At 39.9% G+C, this 20,609-nt stretch overlaps 1 protein-coding gene and 1 long non-coding RNA gene across 6 annotated transcripts in view; one reads left to right on the top strand and one right to left on the bottom strand.

Annotated features, from left to right (window-relative positions):
- Positions 1-2,853: 2,853 nt before the first annotated feature.
- Positions 2,854-20,609, bottom strand: part of Nek1 (NIMA related kinase 1) — a 124,240-nt gene continuing 106,484 nt past the window's right edge. For all 5 annotated transcript variants that reach the window (XM_059244859.1, XM_059244861.1, XM_059244864.1 and 2 more), the window contains 5 exons: positions 12,183-12,334; positions 8,609-8,817; positions 7,873-8,003; positions 7,174-7,306; positions 2,854-2,928 (listed from right to left, as the gene is read on the bottom strand). In XM_059244859.1, coding sequence (XP_059100842.1) covers positions 2,915-2,928; positions 7,174-7,306; positions 7,873-8,003; positions 8,609-8,817; positions 12,183-12,334 — 639 coding nt within the window. In that variant the 3' untranslated portion in view covers positions 2,854-2,914. The remainder of the gene's footprint in view (positions 2,929-7,173; positions 7,307-7,872; positions 8,004-8,608; positions 8,818-12,182; positions 12,335-20,609) is intronic.
- On the top strand, positions 4,328-5,445 carry LOC131894569 (uncharacterized). Its single transcript, XR_009374950.1, has 2 exons — positions 4,328-4,396; positions 5,257-5,445. It is a non-coding gene; the product is annotated as an uncharacterized LOC131894569 (long non-coding RNA).

Here is a 20,609-nt window from a genome sequence, read left to right as displayed (position 1 = left end):
AAGTGAGGTCGTAAGAATGGGCCTGGATGCTACGGGACTAGTGACACAGTGGAGCTCACCTCCACTGCCTCAGGAGGAAATCCTACCAACCAATGACAGCCCACACTAGAAATCATGACCTTGGACTTGCAGCTCCTAGGATACTGAGACAATGGGTTTCTGTAGTTGAAGTCACTCTCTTGTCTGTTATGGCAACCCAGCACAGGTAAGGTTTGTTCAAGAAAAAGACATTTTTAATTATTTTGGCATGAACTGTTCACATTTCCTTATAATTCATTAGATGACTGTCAGATACAATGAATCATCTTCATTGCAGATATTTCTAATTATGTCTTAAGTACTTTTTAGTCTAGCTACAGATTTATCAGTCAGTATTATTGGTATCATTAAATAACTACCCCTTGGATTCTCTAATTTGTGTTTACACTGGATTGGTTTCTGTCATTTAGAAAAAATAATTTCCTTTCTGAATTCACTTCCGTTTCAAGGTAGAGGCTTAAGTCATTGAACTGTTTAAAACTTTTTAATGTAATAAATCGTATTTTGATCTGTGAGTTCAATACATCCGACAGATGAATGGAGACCCCTGGTTTTGTTTGGCTCCAACCTCTCCATGCCCGTCCTGTTTACTCCTGTGGTTGAGGAACCACAGCACTTACTGTTTGCAGCCCATCTCTGTTGTAGCATTAGTCTTACTGTTTGTTACTCACTAGTTCTCATAGTGAGAACACCATCTGTTCAGTATTTCATCTAGTGGAGCTGTTAAAGGTAAATCTGCTTTCTTTCATTTCATCACAGACAGTGCTCAGAACCACTGTTTTCTGGCCCTGTTTTCTAAGTATATGCTCCGGGTTGAAGATGGTCTGACTGTCCAAAGGTTCATGTGATAAAAGTTTGGTTCCCAGCCGGGCGGTGGTGGCACACGCCTTTAATCCCAGCACTCAGGAGGCAGACCCGGGCGGATCTCTGTGAGTTCGAGGCCAGCCTGGGCTACCAAGTGAGTTCCAGGAAAGGCGCAAAGCTACACAGAGAAACCCTGTCTCGAAAAACCAAAAACCAAAAACCAAAACAAAACAAAAAAAGTTTGGTTCCCAGGATGGTAGTGAGGAGAAGGTGTGACTTAGGAGGCAGGGCCTGTTAGGAGGTCCTTAGGTTGCCAAGGGCTCTTACAAATTAAGGTAACTTTCAAGCCAAGCTCAGCCCTATCAACTGCCTGGCACCATATCTCCAGATACAATCTCTTCCTCTGCACACATTCCTGCTGTTGTGAGTTGACCTTAAGACAACACAGATGCTGTGGGATGTTCTGTATGGCAAATGTGTTGCTCTGATTGGTTAGTAAATAAAACACTGATTGGCCATTGGCTAGGCAGGAAGTACGGGCGGGACAAGGAGGAGAATAAAGCTGGGAAGTGGAAGGCTGAGTCAGAGAGACACTGCCAGCCGCCACGATGACAAACAGCATGTGAAGATGCCGGTAAGCCACGAGCCACGTGGCAAGGTATAGATTAATAGAAATGGGTTAATTCATGATAGAAGAAGTAGATAGCAAGAAGCCTGCCACGGCCATACAGTTTGTAAGCAATATAAGTCTCTGTGTTTACTTGGTCGGGTCTGAGCGGCTGTGGGACTGGCAGGTGAGAGAGATTTGTCCTGACTGTGGGCCAGGCAGGAAAACTCTAGCTACACACAGATATTGATAACAGTGCTAATAAAGACAACTGATCATATGCTTCAGGTACATAATACAAATTTAATAGTATAAAATAAAAATATAAAAATCAACTATTTAGTTTTGGATGTTAGAAATAATATACATAATAAAGTCAATACAGTACTAATAGTGCGGCAAGGTAAGAGTCCACGTTTCAGATGACAGGCTGACTGGTAGAGAAGCACACATTTCTACTATTATTATTAAGAGCATTCAGACTGTAGACAATGAAGCCATGTATACGTGGCATATTCTGAAACTATAACTGTTTCTCTATATAGTTTCACATAACTGAAACTATGTGACCATCATTGTAATGACCTGGTTAAATCCTCATACTGAAAATAAGAGGCAAACATTTCCCCACAGTAGTTACCAAATTGTCAGGGTGCCAAATGAACAAAGTTCCTTTCTCCTTTTTAACACAGGTGACACCGAGGCACATATATGAGAAGGGTTAGAAACCAAACGGCAATTTTATGCCATATGCTAGGTCCAAGTTTAAATTTATAGCCTGATTTTTAGATACACTACTTCTGATCTATGAAAAGAAACAGAAGAAATTAAGAAACTTTTAAGTATCAGGAAATGTAACTTGGCTATTCCTTCATAATCAAATCTTTCAATGACTTTTAGGATTGTTTCCACTGACCTAGCTCAGGAGATTCAGTAGTTGAAAAATGACTTGAGAATACAAACTTCAAGGCTAAAATTTCATCTTCCAAATGTAGAGATTTGCATAGAGCCCTTGACAAGGATTATTTAATGCAGAACTACTAGCCAGGATGAAAAATCCTAGACAGAAAAAAAAGTCATGCTGAAATTGAAATGAAACCCCAAAGGCAGGCCTTTTATGATACAGGCAACCTCTTCCACAAAACGATGGTTGCTAAAATAGTTCCTTATTTCGTGGTAAATTTCAACACTGCTAATTCCAGTTCTGAGTCAATGCTTTGGTGAGATAATTTAAAGACATATACATTCTATCGAAGTTGGCTAAAGAATCCAAAAAAAAAAAAAAAAAAATAAAGTCGATAAAATATAAGGAAAAAAACCACACTTCTCAGTTTTTTCGTGCAATAAGCATGCCCATCTTAAATCTGGTATTTCTCATAAATAATCTCTACTTCCCAGGAAGCTTGTATTATGAGTCAAGTTCAAATGTTTTCATATAGTTGAATATAAATAATGTCCTGAGGATTATTCATCATTGTCTGTAGAAAAGAGAAAAAAATTAATTCACTTCATTTTAATTCAAGCAGTATCTAGTTTTTTTAAAAAACATTTTCCTCTCTAAAGGAGATCATTAGTTCAGTTTTAAATGTAATTTTATTATAATAGTGCAAATTCATTGTACAACATCCAGGCAGGGTTACAAAGAAAGAAGGTGGAAGTAACAATTTGATATCAAAGACAACTGGTGTTACAGTTAATTATGTATAAATCCTCAGATCGCCTTCTGAGGCACAAATAACTCGATGAGAATTAGACCAAGGCGCAGACTTGAGACTCGAGTTCTCCACGTAAGACACAAATGGGCAGATGGACAGAGAAGCACCAGTAGTTGAAAAAGCAAGATCATAAACGCTCACAGGAGAGTCTCTGTGGTGGGTATGCCAGGATCTCTCTAAAGTTTTCAACTTTTCTACGTGGAGAAAACCTCACAGTAAAATACTATACAGCACACAATGTATGTATTCCATGTGAGCGTCAATGTCTGCACACCATCCCATTTTATGAGCATGGCATCATGAAATGAACCATTCTTACATAACCCACAAGAATGTTTATTCTTAACGAGCACTGCTGAGTGAGTCAAGCACACTGATTGGCAGCACTGCCAGACAGCACTCGTTTACACCCAGTGAATCCCGCCATCATGTCAAACACCGCACGGTCACACCCACTTTCTATGACTCCCTCACTGCTCGGTATGTCTGTAATGCTTTTCACGATCAGCAGATGTGAAGATATCTAACCTCTCCCAGTGTTAGTCACCGACCTTCACTCACTCCCCTACTGCAGTGTCTGCATCCTTCCCTACAGGAGTGTGCAAACTGAGTCCTGACAAACTGCCGTTGATTGAAAACCCGGCTTTGATGTCTTCTCCTTTAGGACCCACCCTAACACCGCCACTCATCAGGACTTCATGCAACTCAAGTTTATTTTCACTGTTTCCAATGTCACACACTGCACTCTACTATAATTTACTCACATTTACAGCTATAAATTGCTTCAGATAATTGGGAAAGCAATGAACACAACTAGCATTAGCAGAGTTAACTTTTGGCCCTACTGATTTTGATATTTAAGCAAAAGCATATTACAGGCTGTACACTTTCCCACTTTCTGTGGCCTTTTCTTCTTTTCTAGGGACATGTTTCAGCATACCCAAATTAATGTATATTCTTCTTGCTTATACTTTTTCACTGTTCTTAAACATATGAAAAAGTAAATAAGATTATTTTAGATGTGATATAAACAACATCACATATGCTTTATTTAACTTAGGTTTGTGGGCATATGCATATTCAGAGCTGAAGATTTGCTTCATTCATTTGAATAACTGTATAGAATTCCATTCCATAAACACAATCTAACATTCCATCTAGAACGGATGTGAAGGGAAGGCATACTCAAGAAATCACATGCTTGGTCTGCTGATGCTAACGGGAGGACTTGGTAATCTGCCAGTCTACCATTGGCCACATTCATTCAACTCTCCTTGGGAAGGAACTCCTAGAAACAGTTCTAAATAACTTATAAAATTACTACCTCTCCTTGACCTCTGACTCTGGAAAGCAGTTTCACATGGGTTAGTGTTAATTTTACCAAGAGTGCTCACAAAAGCTGCACTGTAACAGTATCAAGGGAGCTGAATGGTCAGGTCAGTTTTGAGGATGACAATTTTCAGGGAAATTAAACAGAAACGAGATTAGTTGATCATTTTAAAAAGTGAAAATCTTGTTTGCGGTGTGGGTATACATGTGTGAGCAGGCAGGTGTGCAGGTACACTATCTATGTGGGCATAGCATAGACCACCAGCTGATTGATGTTGGGGTGTTTTCCTCAATTTCTTCACCTCATTTTTTGAGATAGTCTTTTAAAGAGAATTTTTTTAATATGTCCCTTACTGGTTTCTCATCATTTTGAATGAGCTAGATCAAATTTTGCCCTAGAGAATAAAAGTGTGTAAACCCCATGTATATGACATGATTTTATTATCTCCTAGATATCTAAAACACAACTATATATAAGACAGCTTGCTTTGAGATCCATTTGCTCCATACAAGAAGGGATCCCATTATTCTAAACCCAATCACTGTATAGCACTTAACCGTCTAATGTTTAACATAGCATGTTAGCTTTTACTCAGATAATGTATTTTACATATGTTCATTCAGGGGCTGTATTAGTAAGTTAAAACATGCTATAGGACACACTAAGAAGTTCGTAAAGGTGGCTAGGGTGTTCTATCTTGTCTTTTGCTCTTTGTAAAGGCAGGCACTTGGCTTTAAAGCTGCTTTACATTTTCTCTCCAGGCTGGCTCTCGGACAGTGAATTTTGTGGTTTCACATGTTTCCACCACACACTACAGCAAAACTGATCGTGTTCCTTGAGGGACACTAACCCAGCTATGCCAATCCTACCTGTGGCTCAGTTGATTGTTACAGCTCTCCACTGAAGGGGCAAAGCAAAATAAAAGCTTTTCAGACACTTGTCAAGGAACACTACTGCTGCCGACTCCTGTGAAAAGCTCCATTGAAACAAGACTTGTGGAGAGCTTCCTGAAGGACCAGTCTGAATGAGTAGAGAACTGGCTACATCTTGCCACAGATTCACTGAAATAGGATCATTCTCTGGCCTTGTGCCGTTAGCTTACACAATGATATGAAAAATAACCAAGGAAATACAAATGCTGTAAAATGTACAGGCTATTTCTCATTTCAGTAAAGTACAGCTGGAGTGCAAGATCTCCACGGAATTGGGAACCGGTAAGTTCCAGACAGTGGTTAAATTAGAGACTCTCATCTTAATGATCAAGTCATCCTTTATCATTTTAGAAAATAAAACACCTATTTTACAGTAATACATTTGAAGGATATTTTCAAAGTCTTAGCACTTCAGACTGTACTGAGATCTATAGACCTTTGGATTCTGTTGTGCCAGGGAGAGATAAACCTTTCCTCCCCTAAAGAAACCAGTATTAAACTGAATTTTAAGGATAGCTATCCAGGCATGGTGGTCGATTAAACTGAATTTTAAGGAACTATATGATAGCTATCCAGGCATGGTGGTCGATTAAACTGAATTTTAAGGAACTATATGATAGCTATCCAGGCATGGTGGTCGAGGAAAAGGCAAGAGGGTGCAGGGTGCATGTGTTAGAGGCTATCCTAGAGTACACAGCAGGGCCTTGTCTCAAACAAGAACTAAATCAAGACACAGACCACTGAGAACGGTCTCCACACCACAGACTGCTGCCCTCTAAAGAGCTAAGTGTGCTCTGCCCTGTGGACTCTGACACTACTGGTCAGGGTCCTGCTTCTTTGTCAAGTTTTTCCAGTGTCCAGAATGGAGACCTTCTGAACATTATCATAGTTTTACTGCATCTCTTGTTTTGTGCTTATTTATCTAATATGCTGCTTTCTCAAATATTTTTAAAACTGATTTTTATTTTGTACCTGGATATATTTTTTAAAAATTATCTTAATTACTTTTAATAAGAGGGAATATAAATAGATTTTAAGAAAAATTACATTGTTAAAATTAAACATCAACATTTCAAATCCTAAATTTTTGTCTATGAATTAAATCTTTAAATATATTTGTTTTGGCAACCATGTTAGAAATTAATTCATGTTCAGAATTTTACATTTTCTTCCTCTGTAAAGAAGTTTAATGGTATGTCATCGATGAGAATTATTGTAATTTCTAGAGCTGTTGAGTTTTCAATTAGGAGCTTTAAAAATTTTTATTTAAGGGTTGGAGAGATGGCTCAGTGGATAAGAGCACTAGTTGCTATTGCAGAAAACCCAGGTTCAATTGCCAGCACTAACATGGTGGCTCAGAACCATGTGTAATGCCAGTTCCAGGGGATTGATACCCTCATCTGGCTTTTGTGAGCAATGTACATAAAAGGTGCACATGTACACATGCAGACAAAATGCTCACACACACCCAATAAACCATCAAACAAACAAACAAATAAGGCGTTAGAAATTAACTCAAATGTTACGTACAAACTAAGAACAGTGACTTAAAGAACTTAAGGATACAAAATGCTGTGACAGGGCAGAGTACATTGTATAGCTGCTTCAAAGTGTGAGACAGGTCCAGCACAGATCGCTTCAAAGCCCATGTGATGGGAGTGCCTTATCTTACATCCTTATCTTACATCTGTCACCTTGGTTTTTTCTCACATATGTTTAAAATATGAAGACACGAGAAAACTTTACCTTCCTGATAGGCTCCATCTGCCATGACTAAATGCAGAATCTTGGCGTAGAGATGCTGATGCTCATTGCCCAAAATATTCTCAACTATTGTTGAACAAATTTCAATATTTTCATCTTCATCCTCATGAATAGCCTATGGCAAATTACCAAATGCAAGTTAATATGGAAACTGCTAAAGAAGAGAGGCAACCAGTAACAGCCTAGGAACCACAACAATGGCAGCCCAGCAAGCTCTCCCTCATGGTACAATGGTGGCATTACGTCTGGGTGGTAACCAAGCGCTGTCTAATTAGACTCAAGGCCTTCAATGTGGGAGGGGGAATCATGCCGGGTACTGTAAGCCTAGCCACTCTAAGCAGCTGGTGAGGTCAGGGAATTTAGAAGAAAACCCACTACTGCTATTTTCCTAAACCAGCACGATTCCTAACTACATCTAAACACTTACCATTACACCCACAGTAGACTGCAGGTCTCACCCCTCAACAGAGAGTTTATCTTTACACTAGCATGAGATCACTGCAGAAGGCTAAAACTAGTTGAAGTGCAGAGAACAAATCATCATGGGAAGCCTGGCTCCACATGATACATCTGTGTATTCCTTTATATGTATATATACTAGCAATGGTTAAAGAAGAGGCCGTGAATTTGGGAGGGGTAGGAGGGAAGACAGGAAGAAATGATACAATTAAAGTTACGCACCTTTACTTTCTCATAAACCTCAAAGAACTTTTCAAAGCCCATTTCTTGCTCCAGGTGAAGTCTTAGTTCCTCCAAATGGTTAAAGAGACTGTCATATTCACATTCACTAGTGGTCTCAGCATCACTATTATCTAAAAAACCCAAAAAGAAACTTTATGATTAAAAGTGACTATCATCAATGATAAGTGAATTATGGCTTCCTATATTCGTCTCCCTTCAACACAAGCAGTCATCACTATGGTATCTGCCCATCAAAACATATTAAAAGCTGTCTTAGCCAAGCATCTTACTTTGAGAATTGCTTCTTTTAAAGACATAAATAGTACATCATGTTACAAAGAAAGATTCCCAGAAACATCACTATTAAATGTTAGTTTGGAAACACATGGAAAAAGCATATTTCTATGGTCTGAACTGAAGCAACCAAACCTATGATACAGGAACGTAACATGAAAAGACATGCAGAACAGAGACGAGCCAAGCAGCACCCTAAAACTAAGTTGGTATCTTTATCATTGGAAAACAAGTCAGGAAACGGAGAGCAAACAGCAGAGTAAACATGCTTCGCAAGTCACTGCGGTAACTCAACAGGAAGACGTGAAAAGCGGTTGTACACTTGTGAGAAACACACAGTGAACACACGACAGAAGACGGAATCCCACTTCAGCTTTAAAGCTGAGACCTCCTGCCTGAACCGTCTGAGCACAGAGAGAGAGGCCCGCAAGCCAGCACACACCTGAGTGCCACTCCTCATTGAGGGCGCTTTCACTGCTGGGGTTGTCGTCCTCGTCCGCGGCATCTGTCCCCCTTGCCGCCTGCTCCACCTCGCTGCTTTTTAAGACCGACTCCTCCTCCTCACTGTATTCATCGCCAGGCTGCTCTCTAAGTAGCTGCTCCATTGAGGCCTGAAGCTCTTGTAAATCTGTGTCAGTTTCTCCAAACACGCTGGAATTTAAAGAATTACACTGAACGTTCCCTAAACTTTAACTTATTTTGAAATGGTGCTTCAACTCCACACATGCATATGCATTCTCTCCCACTTAAAAGTACTAACTGGAGATAAAAAGAAGTCTGAATAAGCCTATAGAGTTTTAATTAAGAAAGTGAGGATGAATACAACTGAGAAATATAGAACACGAGGGATATTCTGCAACTCATAAACTAGAAGATGATTTGCTTAAATTGGTCCTGATTTGCCAAGGAGAATCATGTACCTAATAGCATCAGTCACTGCCTAAAATTTGAAATAATGCTCTGTGTCTCTGTGTCCCAGTCATAGTTGGACAATTTAAGAAGGCAAAGATGTTTATCATTTGTTTTCTAAAAATTAATTAATATTCAAGTGTTTAAAAGAAATTTTGAGCCGGGTGGTAGTGGCGCATGCCTTTAATCCCAGCACTTGGGAGGCAGAGCCAGACGGATCTCTGTGAGTTTGAGGCCAGCCTGGTCTACAGAGCGAGATCCAAGACAGGCACCAAAACTACACAGAGAAACCCTGTCTAAAACAAAACAAAACAGAAAGAAAGAAAAAAAAGAAATTTTGAAAAACATGTGATTTTGAAAAGAAAGTTCATCCCAATCTTCATGTGGATACTAGCTGTGTACTATATGCAAAATTTTCCTTGTGAATGTATTTGAACTTGTAGAGACAAGTAGTCAAGGTCTTACATAGTATCTGTATTTTGGTTTAGGCTAATATGATGATGATACAGTGAATATAATAGTCACCAGAAACATCTTTTGTGCATATTCTTGAAAACATTTCTAAAATAAGTAGATTTTCCCAAGAATAAGTCAACTACTATAATCCTAATAGGAGAATCCTGTTTTCAAAGCACTGGGCAGCATATAAATTCTATTTTTGAGATTTAAAATGTGGAAAAAAAGAGTCTATACAGTAAGACCTTATATTTATATAGCACATGAGTTTACAAAGCAGTTTCATCCTATTTTTAAATTCATGTTAGAGACATGAAAACTGTAAATCAGAGTCTGACATGGCTCCAGGCCTTATCAATGAACAGCAAACAGGACTAACCTCTGTCCTTGAGCATTCTACAGTAACTGAGACGCATACTCAAGGCTGGTCTCTGAGGACATCCTGCAGACTAAGAGTTCTGTGAGAGTCTGGATGTGTGAAGACATCTGCTGAGGGATGTTCCTAGGCAGAGGGTTTCATCCACTAGAAATGCAGCTTAAGTTAGGTACAGAGCTGAGGATGACCTCTCCAAAAGTTTACACTCAACTACCAAATACAAATACTAAGTGAGGTCTTGAAGACAATTTACATTAGTGGGAAATGAAAATAATCATTTACACAGAAATACTTTTCTTTGATACTTAGGTATACTAACTAGAGATTGGACTTTGTGGAAGCTACAGAAAAGGACCTGGTCAGAACAAGAGACAGTCTTTTGACTTGGTGTTTAATGACAAGTCTAACTCATGTAACCTTTGATGCAATGACCATCTGATGATGATACTGACCTGCTGGTAACCTACTTGTTAGCTCGAGTAAATAATGGCCAAGGCATACGGGAGTTAACAGTGAGGCTGGCCTGACTGTCACCATAAGAAAAACTGAGAAGATTCAATATTTTATTAAATCAGCACTTAAAAAAAATCTGTGTCATGTCATTTGAAATCTGACCCCAGGCTTAGTTTTTAGTTGGCTTTCCCATTATAAAACCTTGAGAAAGATATGGAACAAAAATAAGTTTTCAATGACAAACAACAGTACAGAATAGTACTTTAGGAATAATTTAGTTACAGCGGTTGGCTCACTTAAAAACTATTCATTCTACTTCTATTCCAGGGAGACCCTCCACAAAATCTACTACCTAGCACTTCGCAACCACCAGGTGCTGAATGTTGTGTTCACCAGTAAGTCTGTTAAAACAGGGGACGAAAGTGACGTCCTTCAAACCATCAGGTGTCTAGTAACAACCCATAGGTCTCTGTGAAGACTCATGAGAAGGGGCAGTTTGGAACTTGAAAAGTAACAACGTCAGATGCAGCAATCCTGACACATGCTAAGCTCCTCTACTGAGCTACAGCCCTGCACCCCCAGCACTAGACTCCTCCCCTGCACTTTTCCTAGCACTTCATTACAGGATACTTAGGTTGTACCACCCCCTCAAGTATGATACTTGTCTGAAGTGCTTGGAAGGCTAAAACTGAAGAGGTCAAGAACGATTCTTGTCGGAGGCTTGGCCAACACTTCCCATAACTTTCAGAAATATCGGCACATTTCCTTTCTGAGTTCTATAATCCCCAAGAATCACAAGAAAGGAATTTTGTGAAAGCAATGAAGTTACATGCAACATACAACACATCACACACACCACACACACCCACACCCACACCCACCCACCCACCCATACCCACACCCACACCCACACCCACAGTTACCCTGTCTCCCACTCCTACATATATCACACAAATAAAATAACCAGTCTAGTGCTGTGGATATTGTTCTGTATAAATAAAACACTGATTGGCCAGTGGCCAGGCAGGAAGTATAGGCAGGACAAGGAGAGAGAACTCTGGGAAGCGGAAGGCTAAGTGGGAGGGACACTGCCAGCCGCCGCCATGACAAGCAGCATGTAAAGACACCGGTAAGCCATGAGCCACGTGGCAAGGTATAGATTTATAGAAATGGATTAATTTAAGATGTAAGAACTAGATAGCTAGAAGCCTGAGCCATTAGTCCAAACAGTTTAAATAATATAAGCATCTGTGTGTTTATTTTATGAGTGGGCTTTCGGACGGCTGGGGTTTGGCAGGACCCGGAGAGCAAACTCTCCAGCTACAGTCTAGAACTGTGGTTGGTATGTAAAATGAAAACAAAATTTTTAAATAAAAAAAGAAAAAAGAAAAAGCAAACAAACCAGTCTACCTCACCACTGATATGTCCTAAAATCAAACATATCACAAGACAGATATGAAACTTTCAGGTATTTAATACTTCCCAATTTCCCATTGCAATCCTAGTATAATGGAGATTGCACTATTCAACAATCCTTATCCTGTGAAAATTAACTATTTAATCACCATTTAGTAACTTCTTACTATAGTCACATCAGTCTACTAGATAGATGTCAATGGGAAAAAAGGCATTGAACACAAATAGAAACAATTTTTGTAAGAGTCCAATGAGATAGTAATTATTTAGAGGCAGACATACATTATTAAGAGGCTGACTATATTTAACCAAGTTATAAGAAGTTGAAGGTTGATGAAAAGCCAGCTGTAGGCCATGATCTCTGGACGTCACAGTGATACTCGCATTTGTTAATGGTTATACTCACGTGTCCTCAGAATCAGAGGGCCCTTCTTTACTGCGCTCATCTTCAAGCTCATCTATTTCAAGACTGTCTTGATGAACGTCTCCTACAGTGGGAACATCCATCAGGGTTCTGAACAGCTTGGACAGATCTGGAAGTGAACATGTCCTCAGCATCTGCAGACAGGTTGACAGACAGGTTGACAGACTGCTTATTAGGAGGAAGAGAATTAAAAGCAAAAGGACAACAATCCGAGCTACTACTAATTACAATATTTAAATTATGTATGTAGATTGAAAGGATTCAAATTGCCTGAGGTTAGAACCTAATTTTCTTTCTCTTTCTTTCTTCCTTTCTTTTCCTTCTTCTCCTTCTTTTAATGAGACAGAGTTTCTCTTGTGTAGCTTTGCACCTTTCCTGGAACTCACTCTGTAGCCCAGGCTGGCCTTGAACTCACACAGATCTGCCTGCCTCTACCTCCTGAGTGCTGGGATTAAAGGCATGCATCACCACCGCCCAGTAGAACCCAATTTTCTTAAAATCCGGCTCACATAAGCAACCCTAAATAGACTCAAATACACAGATGTATATGTGTATGCCAATAATTTTTGAAGAAGAGGTCATGAATTTGAGGATATGGTAATACATGGAGGAGTTGGAGGGGCAGATGGAGGGATGGAAATGATGCAAACAGAGCACTCAGGTAAGAAATTCCCAAAAAAATTAAATTAAAAATTCAGTTTTTTTTTTTTTTTTTTTTAAACAAGAAAACTAAACTTGTGAGTAGTGACTGGCTTTAGCACAGAAGTTCACGTTGGCTACCTTCTAAAGAGTAGGAGTGATTCTTCAGAGATACCCATTGCCTGGAGTCAGGCACCAGAAGTACCCATGGGTTCTTTCTCACTCATCCCGCAGTTCTCCCGCTTCCTGGGTCAACGCTGCCTGGGCAGACTTGCTGAAACTGAAGGGAATTAGACTGTGGCGAAGCCCTGTCACCTACTCCCAGGAGCTGCTGGCTAGCTCCATGGGTTAAAGCAGGGACCTTATCTGTGTAAACACAAACCTGACTTTGCCTCCCCGAGAATGGGCTGAGTGGGGTTCTCACACTCAAAAGGAAGGCTGCAAGGACAAGCTCTGAATCATTTGTAACAACTCCAAGAAGGAACTCAGCCAACTATGCCAAGAAAACCACATACAGTGGAGGTGTTGAAAATGTAAATCAGTGTTGGACAAGAGCAGGAATAATAGGAAGGGTCTCCATGCGCCAACCTTTCAACAATTAGGATGTGATGACAGTCAGGATAGGAGACAAATAACTGTACACACGTCTCTAAAGGAATCTGAGAGTGGCATCTGAGTACTAGGCCCTGAAAAGAACTCGGTGTCAGAGAGAGGGAAGGCTTTGAAGAAAACATAGTGCTTAACATATTAACGGAAAGTTGCATATTTGGTCAATCTTATTAGTGTAGCTTTTTCAGAATAATAATGGATAGATTCCTATTATCTGAACATAGTTTACATATTACAACAATTAAGGGAAATGATTATCAGTTACAAACTAGTGAAACTGGTAAAAATGGTAAAAAAATAAAAAATACTGCTTGCTAAAGCACTGAACAGCAGCAGCAGTGCTGAGGCAGCTGAGTGACTCCCACTGCCACCAGTGCTGAGGCTGCAGGTGCACTCGTATGCAGCATTGGAATTACTAGGATTTGGGCCACATGTACAATAAGCCAGCAGTATGTAAAGTAGGCAGCTTGTAATAATCTACTCAGGTTGACTGCTAATCACCAAAAAACGAATAGAATAAATTAATTACATACTTATACTTGAGAATGCCACATATTTAGGCTGAGAAAACTTTAGCTCATCCAAAGAAATACACCTCATTTTTAGTTTATTCCTTTTAATAGTTAAAATAACTCCCCACACCCAATACTTAGCCCAGGATGTGACCCCGCTGCTTCTGCCTGCCAAGTTCTACAGTTACAGGTGTGTGCCACTATGCACATTAACTTCGATATGCATCAGGACAGTATCTCAGGTTGATACTCATTTCCTGGTGTATCTGTAGGACAAGCCTTTGTGCTCACAGCACTCCTTGGTGGCTCCTCCACAGACTGCATGAAGCTGTTGGAATGCTGTCTGAGCTGGCCTTGACCTATGGTCCTGCCTTGTCCTCTGCAGCAGCACATGGAATTATGGTTATGTGCTGCCATTGCAACTAACTTTATGTTTTAAATGGATCGTCATCTTTATCCACAGTAAAAACATTATATCACAACATTTCTGCTCTCATTTTTCGTGCTAAGGCCGTGAGCATATTATGCCCAGATTACACCCCGGAGGTATAGCCCTAGATCCCTTCATTTCTCGGTTTTGATTCTCCTGGTTTTTCATATTGCTTAAAGTATATTTTATTGTCTTAGAACCAACTGAAAACAATCCTGAAAATCCAGGCAATCCACAGCCTTGCTTGAGAGCTTACTTCAGGTATGGGTTCCCCTCAACTCTTCATCCCAGGGAGTATCTGGCACCGTTATAAATTCAAGCAAGAGCAATGCTTCAGGGAACCTTACATTTCAGAAACAGTGTCTCCTTTCCTTTTTAGTATCAATTACCTTTTCCCCTTCAAACTAAGGGAACCACGAGACAGTGAATGATTAGGTGCTGGTCCTATTAGTAACTTCACATCACGTGCTGCATCAAAGGATTCTTTTAATCGGTACAAGTCTTAATATAAAGTACAAATTAACAATCCTCTAGTTATACTACGATGTCGTTCATTACAGGCACGTTTTGTTCAGTCTGATTACTACCATAAATACTTCAACACTGCTCCCTCAAAACAGCTCTTACAACTAGCTGCTCACTGTATTAGAAAAACCAGATAACATCTATTATTTGAGATGAATCCCAGAGTAAAAGGATTGGCATGCACTCAGGGAAAAAGCAGGTCTAACTCAGAGAGTCCTGAAACTGGGGCTCAAAGGGATGAAGCTCCCGTGGGTCAGGAAGCTCAGGCTGCCCACTCCAAGGCGGACTCAAGGGCTGGGCGCTGCGGCAGAATCACAGTCAGACTTCCCAGCTGGCTGTACCAGAAACAGAACTGACGCTGTGGTTGTCATCTGACTGACTCTTAGGCCATCTCCCCTCTCCCCCACTTATGCCATCTTAAGGCTGAAAATTTGAAGAGTTAAGACACAGTTGTCTACTGCATTCCTTTAGTTCTCATGGAATGAATTAACCCTGAAAACGTTAGTATTTTAGAAAATTCACGGGAAGAAATACACCAATAATTTTCCTTAACAGTCATTACAAATACAAAGTTTAGGCTTTCCTCTCTAAGTGCACTATGAAAGCAGGTTTCCTGCCTGGGTGATCATGAGCAGGAGATTATTACACTAAAGCTGCTGGGACACTGTTGAGGACACTGTACACATGGCTGGCAAAGTTGACTATCCTATATGGACAATTGGTATTATACATTTATTAGCCATCTTTATGAAATCAAAGTAGGCTGAATTACCTCTCAAGAGATAAGTGGGAACAGTGAGTGGCTGTTTTCTAATCCTAATCTATATTTGCTTGAATTTTAGTGAGTTAGAATGTTCTAGTAACAAGAGAAAATTAAGAATACTGCGGATTACTCCAAAACTATGGTCTTTCCCCACAAACTAGGCATGGGCAAGGTAGCAACTTGGTACTTCCTTCTGTTAGAGAGCCAAAAAGATACACTGCACTGTCAGTCTCCTCACAGTGTAACTGGATGCTACCTACCAATGCTAGACACTTGTCTTTTAGTGTTTACAACTGTATTTGACCAAGTATTCACAGGAGCAGTTAATCACAAAGGGAAGGCATCGGGACTCACGACTGACGTTCTTTGAGAGCACTGCTAGTATTTCTAATAGCAGAGGAGGAGACACAAAGTGATTCAAACACCCCAGGAAACAGCCAGGTCAACTGTGCACGCCAAACGTGTATCTTCCTGAACTCTGTCCAGATATACTGGAGTAGTGGTGAGGCCAGACTCTATCTCTAATAGTCCATAAAGTCATGCCTGTGTCAAAACGTTTTTAGAATGAATACTCACTCTATTGTTAGAACACAATCAATCACTGGCAAATGACAAAACCCTTCTATAAAGAAGTTTGACTAGAAATTCCTCCACCTTCAACCATGTGACTAGTCACTTGTCCAGGCTGGAGTCTTGGTGAAATTAGTCCATTTCTATCATAGTTATTAACTATATCACTTCCTCACTTGCTATCTAAGTTACACAGACCTTCTGTCAACCAACCATATACATACAAACACACACACACACACACACACACACACACACACACACACACACACATTCCCTTGCAGGACCACACAGAGTAACCACTGTTGTGAGCCACACTGCAAAATGGGCTGTTACAAAGACAAAGGCTTTGTTCCTCTGGTAATCCAGATTCTGTAACTTGCAAAGGGAAGAGTGTGAGAAAACCACAACTTTATTTTATTTAGACTTTTTGAAATTTACTGTTGAGAATCTCCACTTACTGTTATGCCCACATTTTTTCCCAAACCATTGCATTTAATTACCTTAGGAAATCTGCTTCTCTGTTTGCAGAAGAAACAGACTTGAAGCCATCACTTATTACCAACCTAAAGGAGCCAGCTGGGTGTGGTGGTGTACACACGCACTTGGCAGGCATAGACAGAGAAGTGTGGAAAGCCTGAGGCCAGGCTGGGGAGAAAATGAGACACTGCACAAAGAAACCTCCAGAAGAGAAATCTTTTCCAGAGGAAATAACAAGAAATGCATATTTTCTAGCCTCAGAAATACGGTATGGTTCATAACTCTCATTTCACCTTGACTATGACATAGATGAATCTTTTACTTAATTAACGTTAATGACTATTGTAACAGTTGCTAATGGCTTGCTGGTGTATAATGCACAGTCTTAAACCTAATTTATGTATTGGGGTATAATCTTCAACTCGTCTGAAGTATCGTATAAGTAGTGTAAAAGGAGAACAGACTTCCGGGACTTATGCTGGTTTCAGGCCATCACATCCCCACTGACGGGCAGTGGCCATGAGAGCATTACTCTCATTGCCTGTCTTACAATCATCAACTAACCCACTAATCCCTGTCTGTGTGGGTGCATAACCGTACAATTCAGTTAACTAGTACTACATTTGCTTTTCGCAACAGGACCTATTTAAAGTACATTAAATGAATGCTTTAGTATGATTTCCTGAATCTTAGGCCTCTGAAGAAATGTCTAAGGAAGCTAAGCGGCAGAGGACAGGAACCAGGTAAGGAGACAGGGATAATCCTGGCCAACAATACTTTGATCTCTTCAAACACTGTGTTCCTGATGTGGAAACAAAACAAATCCCCCTCCCACACCAGAAACCCAAACAACACTCTCTCCCTGAAAAGCTCTGACTAAGCCACACATTTGAAAACTATTGATCAGGAACAAGAATGACTGATATCCTTTCTTCACACTTTGAGATTTTAACAAAGGTTGTTTTGTTGTTGTTGTTTTAAAGTGTGAGTGCTTGTCTGCACATCTGTCTGTCCTTGTACCACATGCGTACAGTACCTACAAAGGTCAGAAGAGAGCACTGGATTCCCTGGGACTGCAGTTACAGACAGTGAGCTACCATGTGGGTTCTGGGAATTGAACCAGGGAAGAGCAGCTAGTGTTCTTACCTGGTGAGTCTTCGCTCCAGCCTCACCTCCTTCAGAGGCCCCACTACCTCAATCACATGGTGCTGCTCCATGACTGCCAACTTGCTTTGCTTTAAATGTTTTTGAAGGCCCAGACCTTTCAAACTTCTGCACCAGAAACCTTCCTTTCCTAACCCTGATGTAGACTTAAACATTTCTTCTTTACTGGTACACTATCCATTTTCACTTCTCCATTATAGGAATTACTACAAATGTTTTTCACTCATTTACTCCCTCTCCTGGCTACAAACATTGTATCATTACTATAAACACAGCACCTAGCATACACTACAGCTCGATATGCATTGATTGACTTGATGCTAATGATTTACTTCACTCGGTTTAGGAACCTGAAAGAGGCAGATGTGGCAGACAACATCTGTGACAGCATTCTCAAGCTAAATACATAAAGTTTTCTGGAGAATTTTTCACACTGTGTACAAAACAGGGTGAGGCCTCAAAGGAATACTAGCATAAACTGAAGACAAATCTTTCTGTATGAACAGATCTTGCATAAGTAACTATCACAGGTGAATAAATTCCTAGATGGGAATATTCTCAGTATATTCCTATAGTTTTATAATAATGACTTCCAGAAACTATTTTTTTGTATGTATTGGATATTCAAAGATGAAGAAGCACAATCAAGAATGTATTTCATTTTATTTTTTCAGATTATTTGTAACTAGTTCTATTTTCTTAAATTGATTCTATTGACACATAAAAAGATAAAGATTGTACATATTAACAGGTATCATGTAATGTTTTGACTGCACATCCTGTATAATGTTTAAATCAGGTTAAACGCAACCTGCTTCCTCAAAAATTTGCCCCTTCTTTTTTTTTTTTTTTTTTTTTTTGGTTTTTCGAGACAAGGTTTCTCTGTGTAGCTTTGCGCCTCTCCTGGAACTCACTTGGTAGCCCAGGCTGGCCTCGAACTCACAGAGATCCGCCTGGCTCTGCCTCCCAAGTGCTGGGATTAAAGGCGTGCGCCACCACCGCCCGGCTATTTGCCCCTTCTTTACAGTAGAAATGTCAAAAGTCTTCCTCAGAGCTTTGAAAACTGTGTATTATTACCTATAGGAATGCCCTTTGAGGTCACTGAAATAAAACTGTATATTATTACCTATAGGAATGCCCTTTGAGGTCACTCAAAGTGCACAATTACTGTCTTAGAGACTCCTGCAGCTACTGAGAGGTCCTGTAAACTCACCCTCCTCGGTGATGGCATCTGATACTTACTGAAACACAGCTAGTGCCAAGAGGGTGAGAATTACACCCTTTGTAATTGAACTTGAGTACAGTAATTTAACATCCAAAGTTACCTTTTTATTTATTTTATAATTCATACAATTCATCTTACTTATTTTTTATCTTCCACTAGAGTATTATCCCGTTCAGGTTGAGAACCTTATTTACAAATCTACACACACACACACACACACACACACACACACACACACACACACACACTCATATTTATAGCCCATGGCTTAGAATATAATGAATGATAAATATTTGATAAGCAAATAGTCAGTAGGTAAACAGCAGACATATGGCCCTCCCTGCCATAGTGGACTGAAACCATGAGTCAAGATAAATAATCCCTCCCTTTAAAAAGTATACATATGAGCCAATGAGATGAGTCAATGGATATACGTGGTTACTACCAAACGGGACAACACAAGTTCAGTCTCCAGGACCCAGGTGGGAGAAAAAAAACCAACTCTTACAAGTTATCCTCTTACTTCCAGTTGTGCACATGGCACACACGTATGCCTCTCCACACACAAAGATATAATAAAAATGTATACATACACATATGTGCACATAATTAAAATACTAAGGAGTCAGACTGCTGACTTGATATTCTAGCTAAAGTCTTAGAGTTGTATAATTTAAGTGCCTTAGGTTCTCACATGTAAAGTAGGGATAGTAATGGTTTCTTGCCCACAGAAGTACCAAAAGAGTGAAATCATGAAGCACTTGGTCCTTTGGCTTCCACATGTGCAGTCACACAAATATGCACGCGCGCGCACACACACACACACACACACACACACACACACACACACGCGCGCATAAATATTTTTAAAAAGCAAAACTGGACTCTTACCAATTATGAAAAATCTACTTTAAATATCAAATGAAAGTAGTTAGGGATGTAAATATACATTTATATACAGTACAAAGGCTAAACATAAGAAACAGGAAATGACTGTATTTTTTTTTTTTTTTTTTGAGACAGGGTTTCTCCGTGTAGCTTTGCGCCTTTCCTGGAACTCACTTGGTAGTCCAGGCTGGCCTCGAACTCACAGAGATCCGCCTGGCTCTGCCTCCCGAGTGCTGGGATTAAAGGCGTGCGCCACCACCGCCAGGTGGAAATGACTGTATTAAAGCCAGACAATGCAGACTTCAGATCAGGAGATGACTAGAGATAACAAGATTCACTTCATACTGATAAAGGAGTGGGTTCAAGAAGCCATAAGAATTCTTGATTTAAATGCAACTGAATGGCAATTTCACCATTCTTCCTGAGTGCTTAATAAATAAGTACAAAGAAAACTGGCAAAGCTTTGAAGTCTTACATATCACTATCAAAGGACATGTCATAACAGTAACATATCAATTCATCCAGAAGACAAAACAATACTAGATTTTTATTCATTCAATAGCAGAACTCTACAATACATAGAATAAAAAATTGACACAATCGA

The sequence above is a fragment of the Peromyscus eremicus genome, chromosome 17 (assembly GCF_949786415.1).
Source record: "Peromyscus eremicus chromosome 17, PerEre_H2_v1, whole genome shotgun sequence".
NCBI classification, from domain to species: Eukaryota; Metazoa; Chordata; class Mammalia; order Rodentia; family Cricetidae; genus Peromyscus; species Peromyscus eremicus.
Note: the sequence above shows the minus strand (reverse complement) of the source record. Positions and strands in the feature narration are given on the sequence as shown.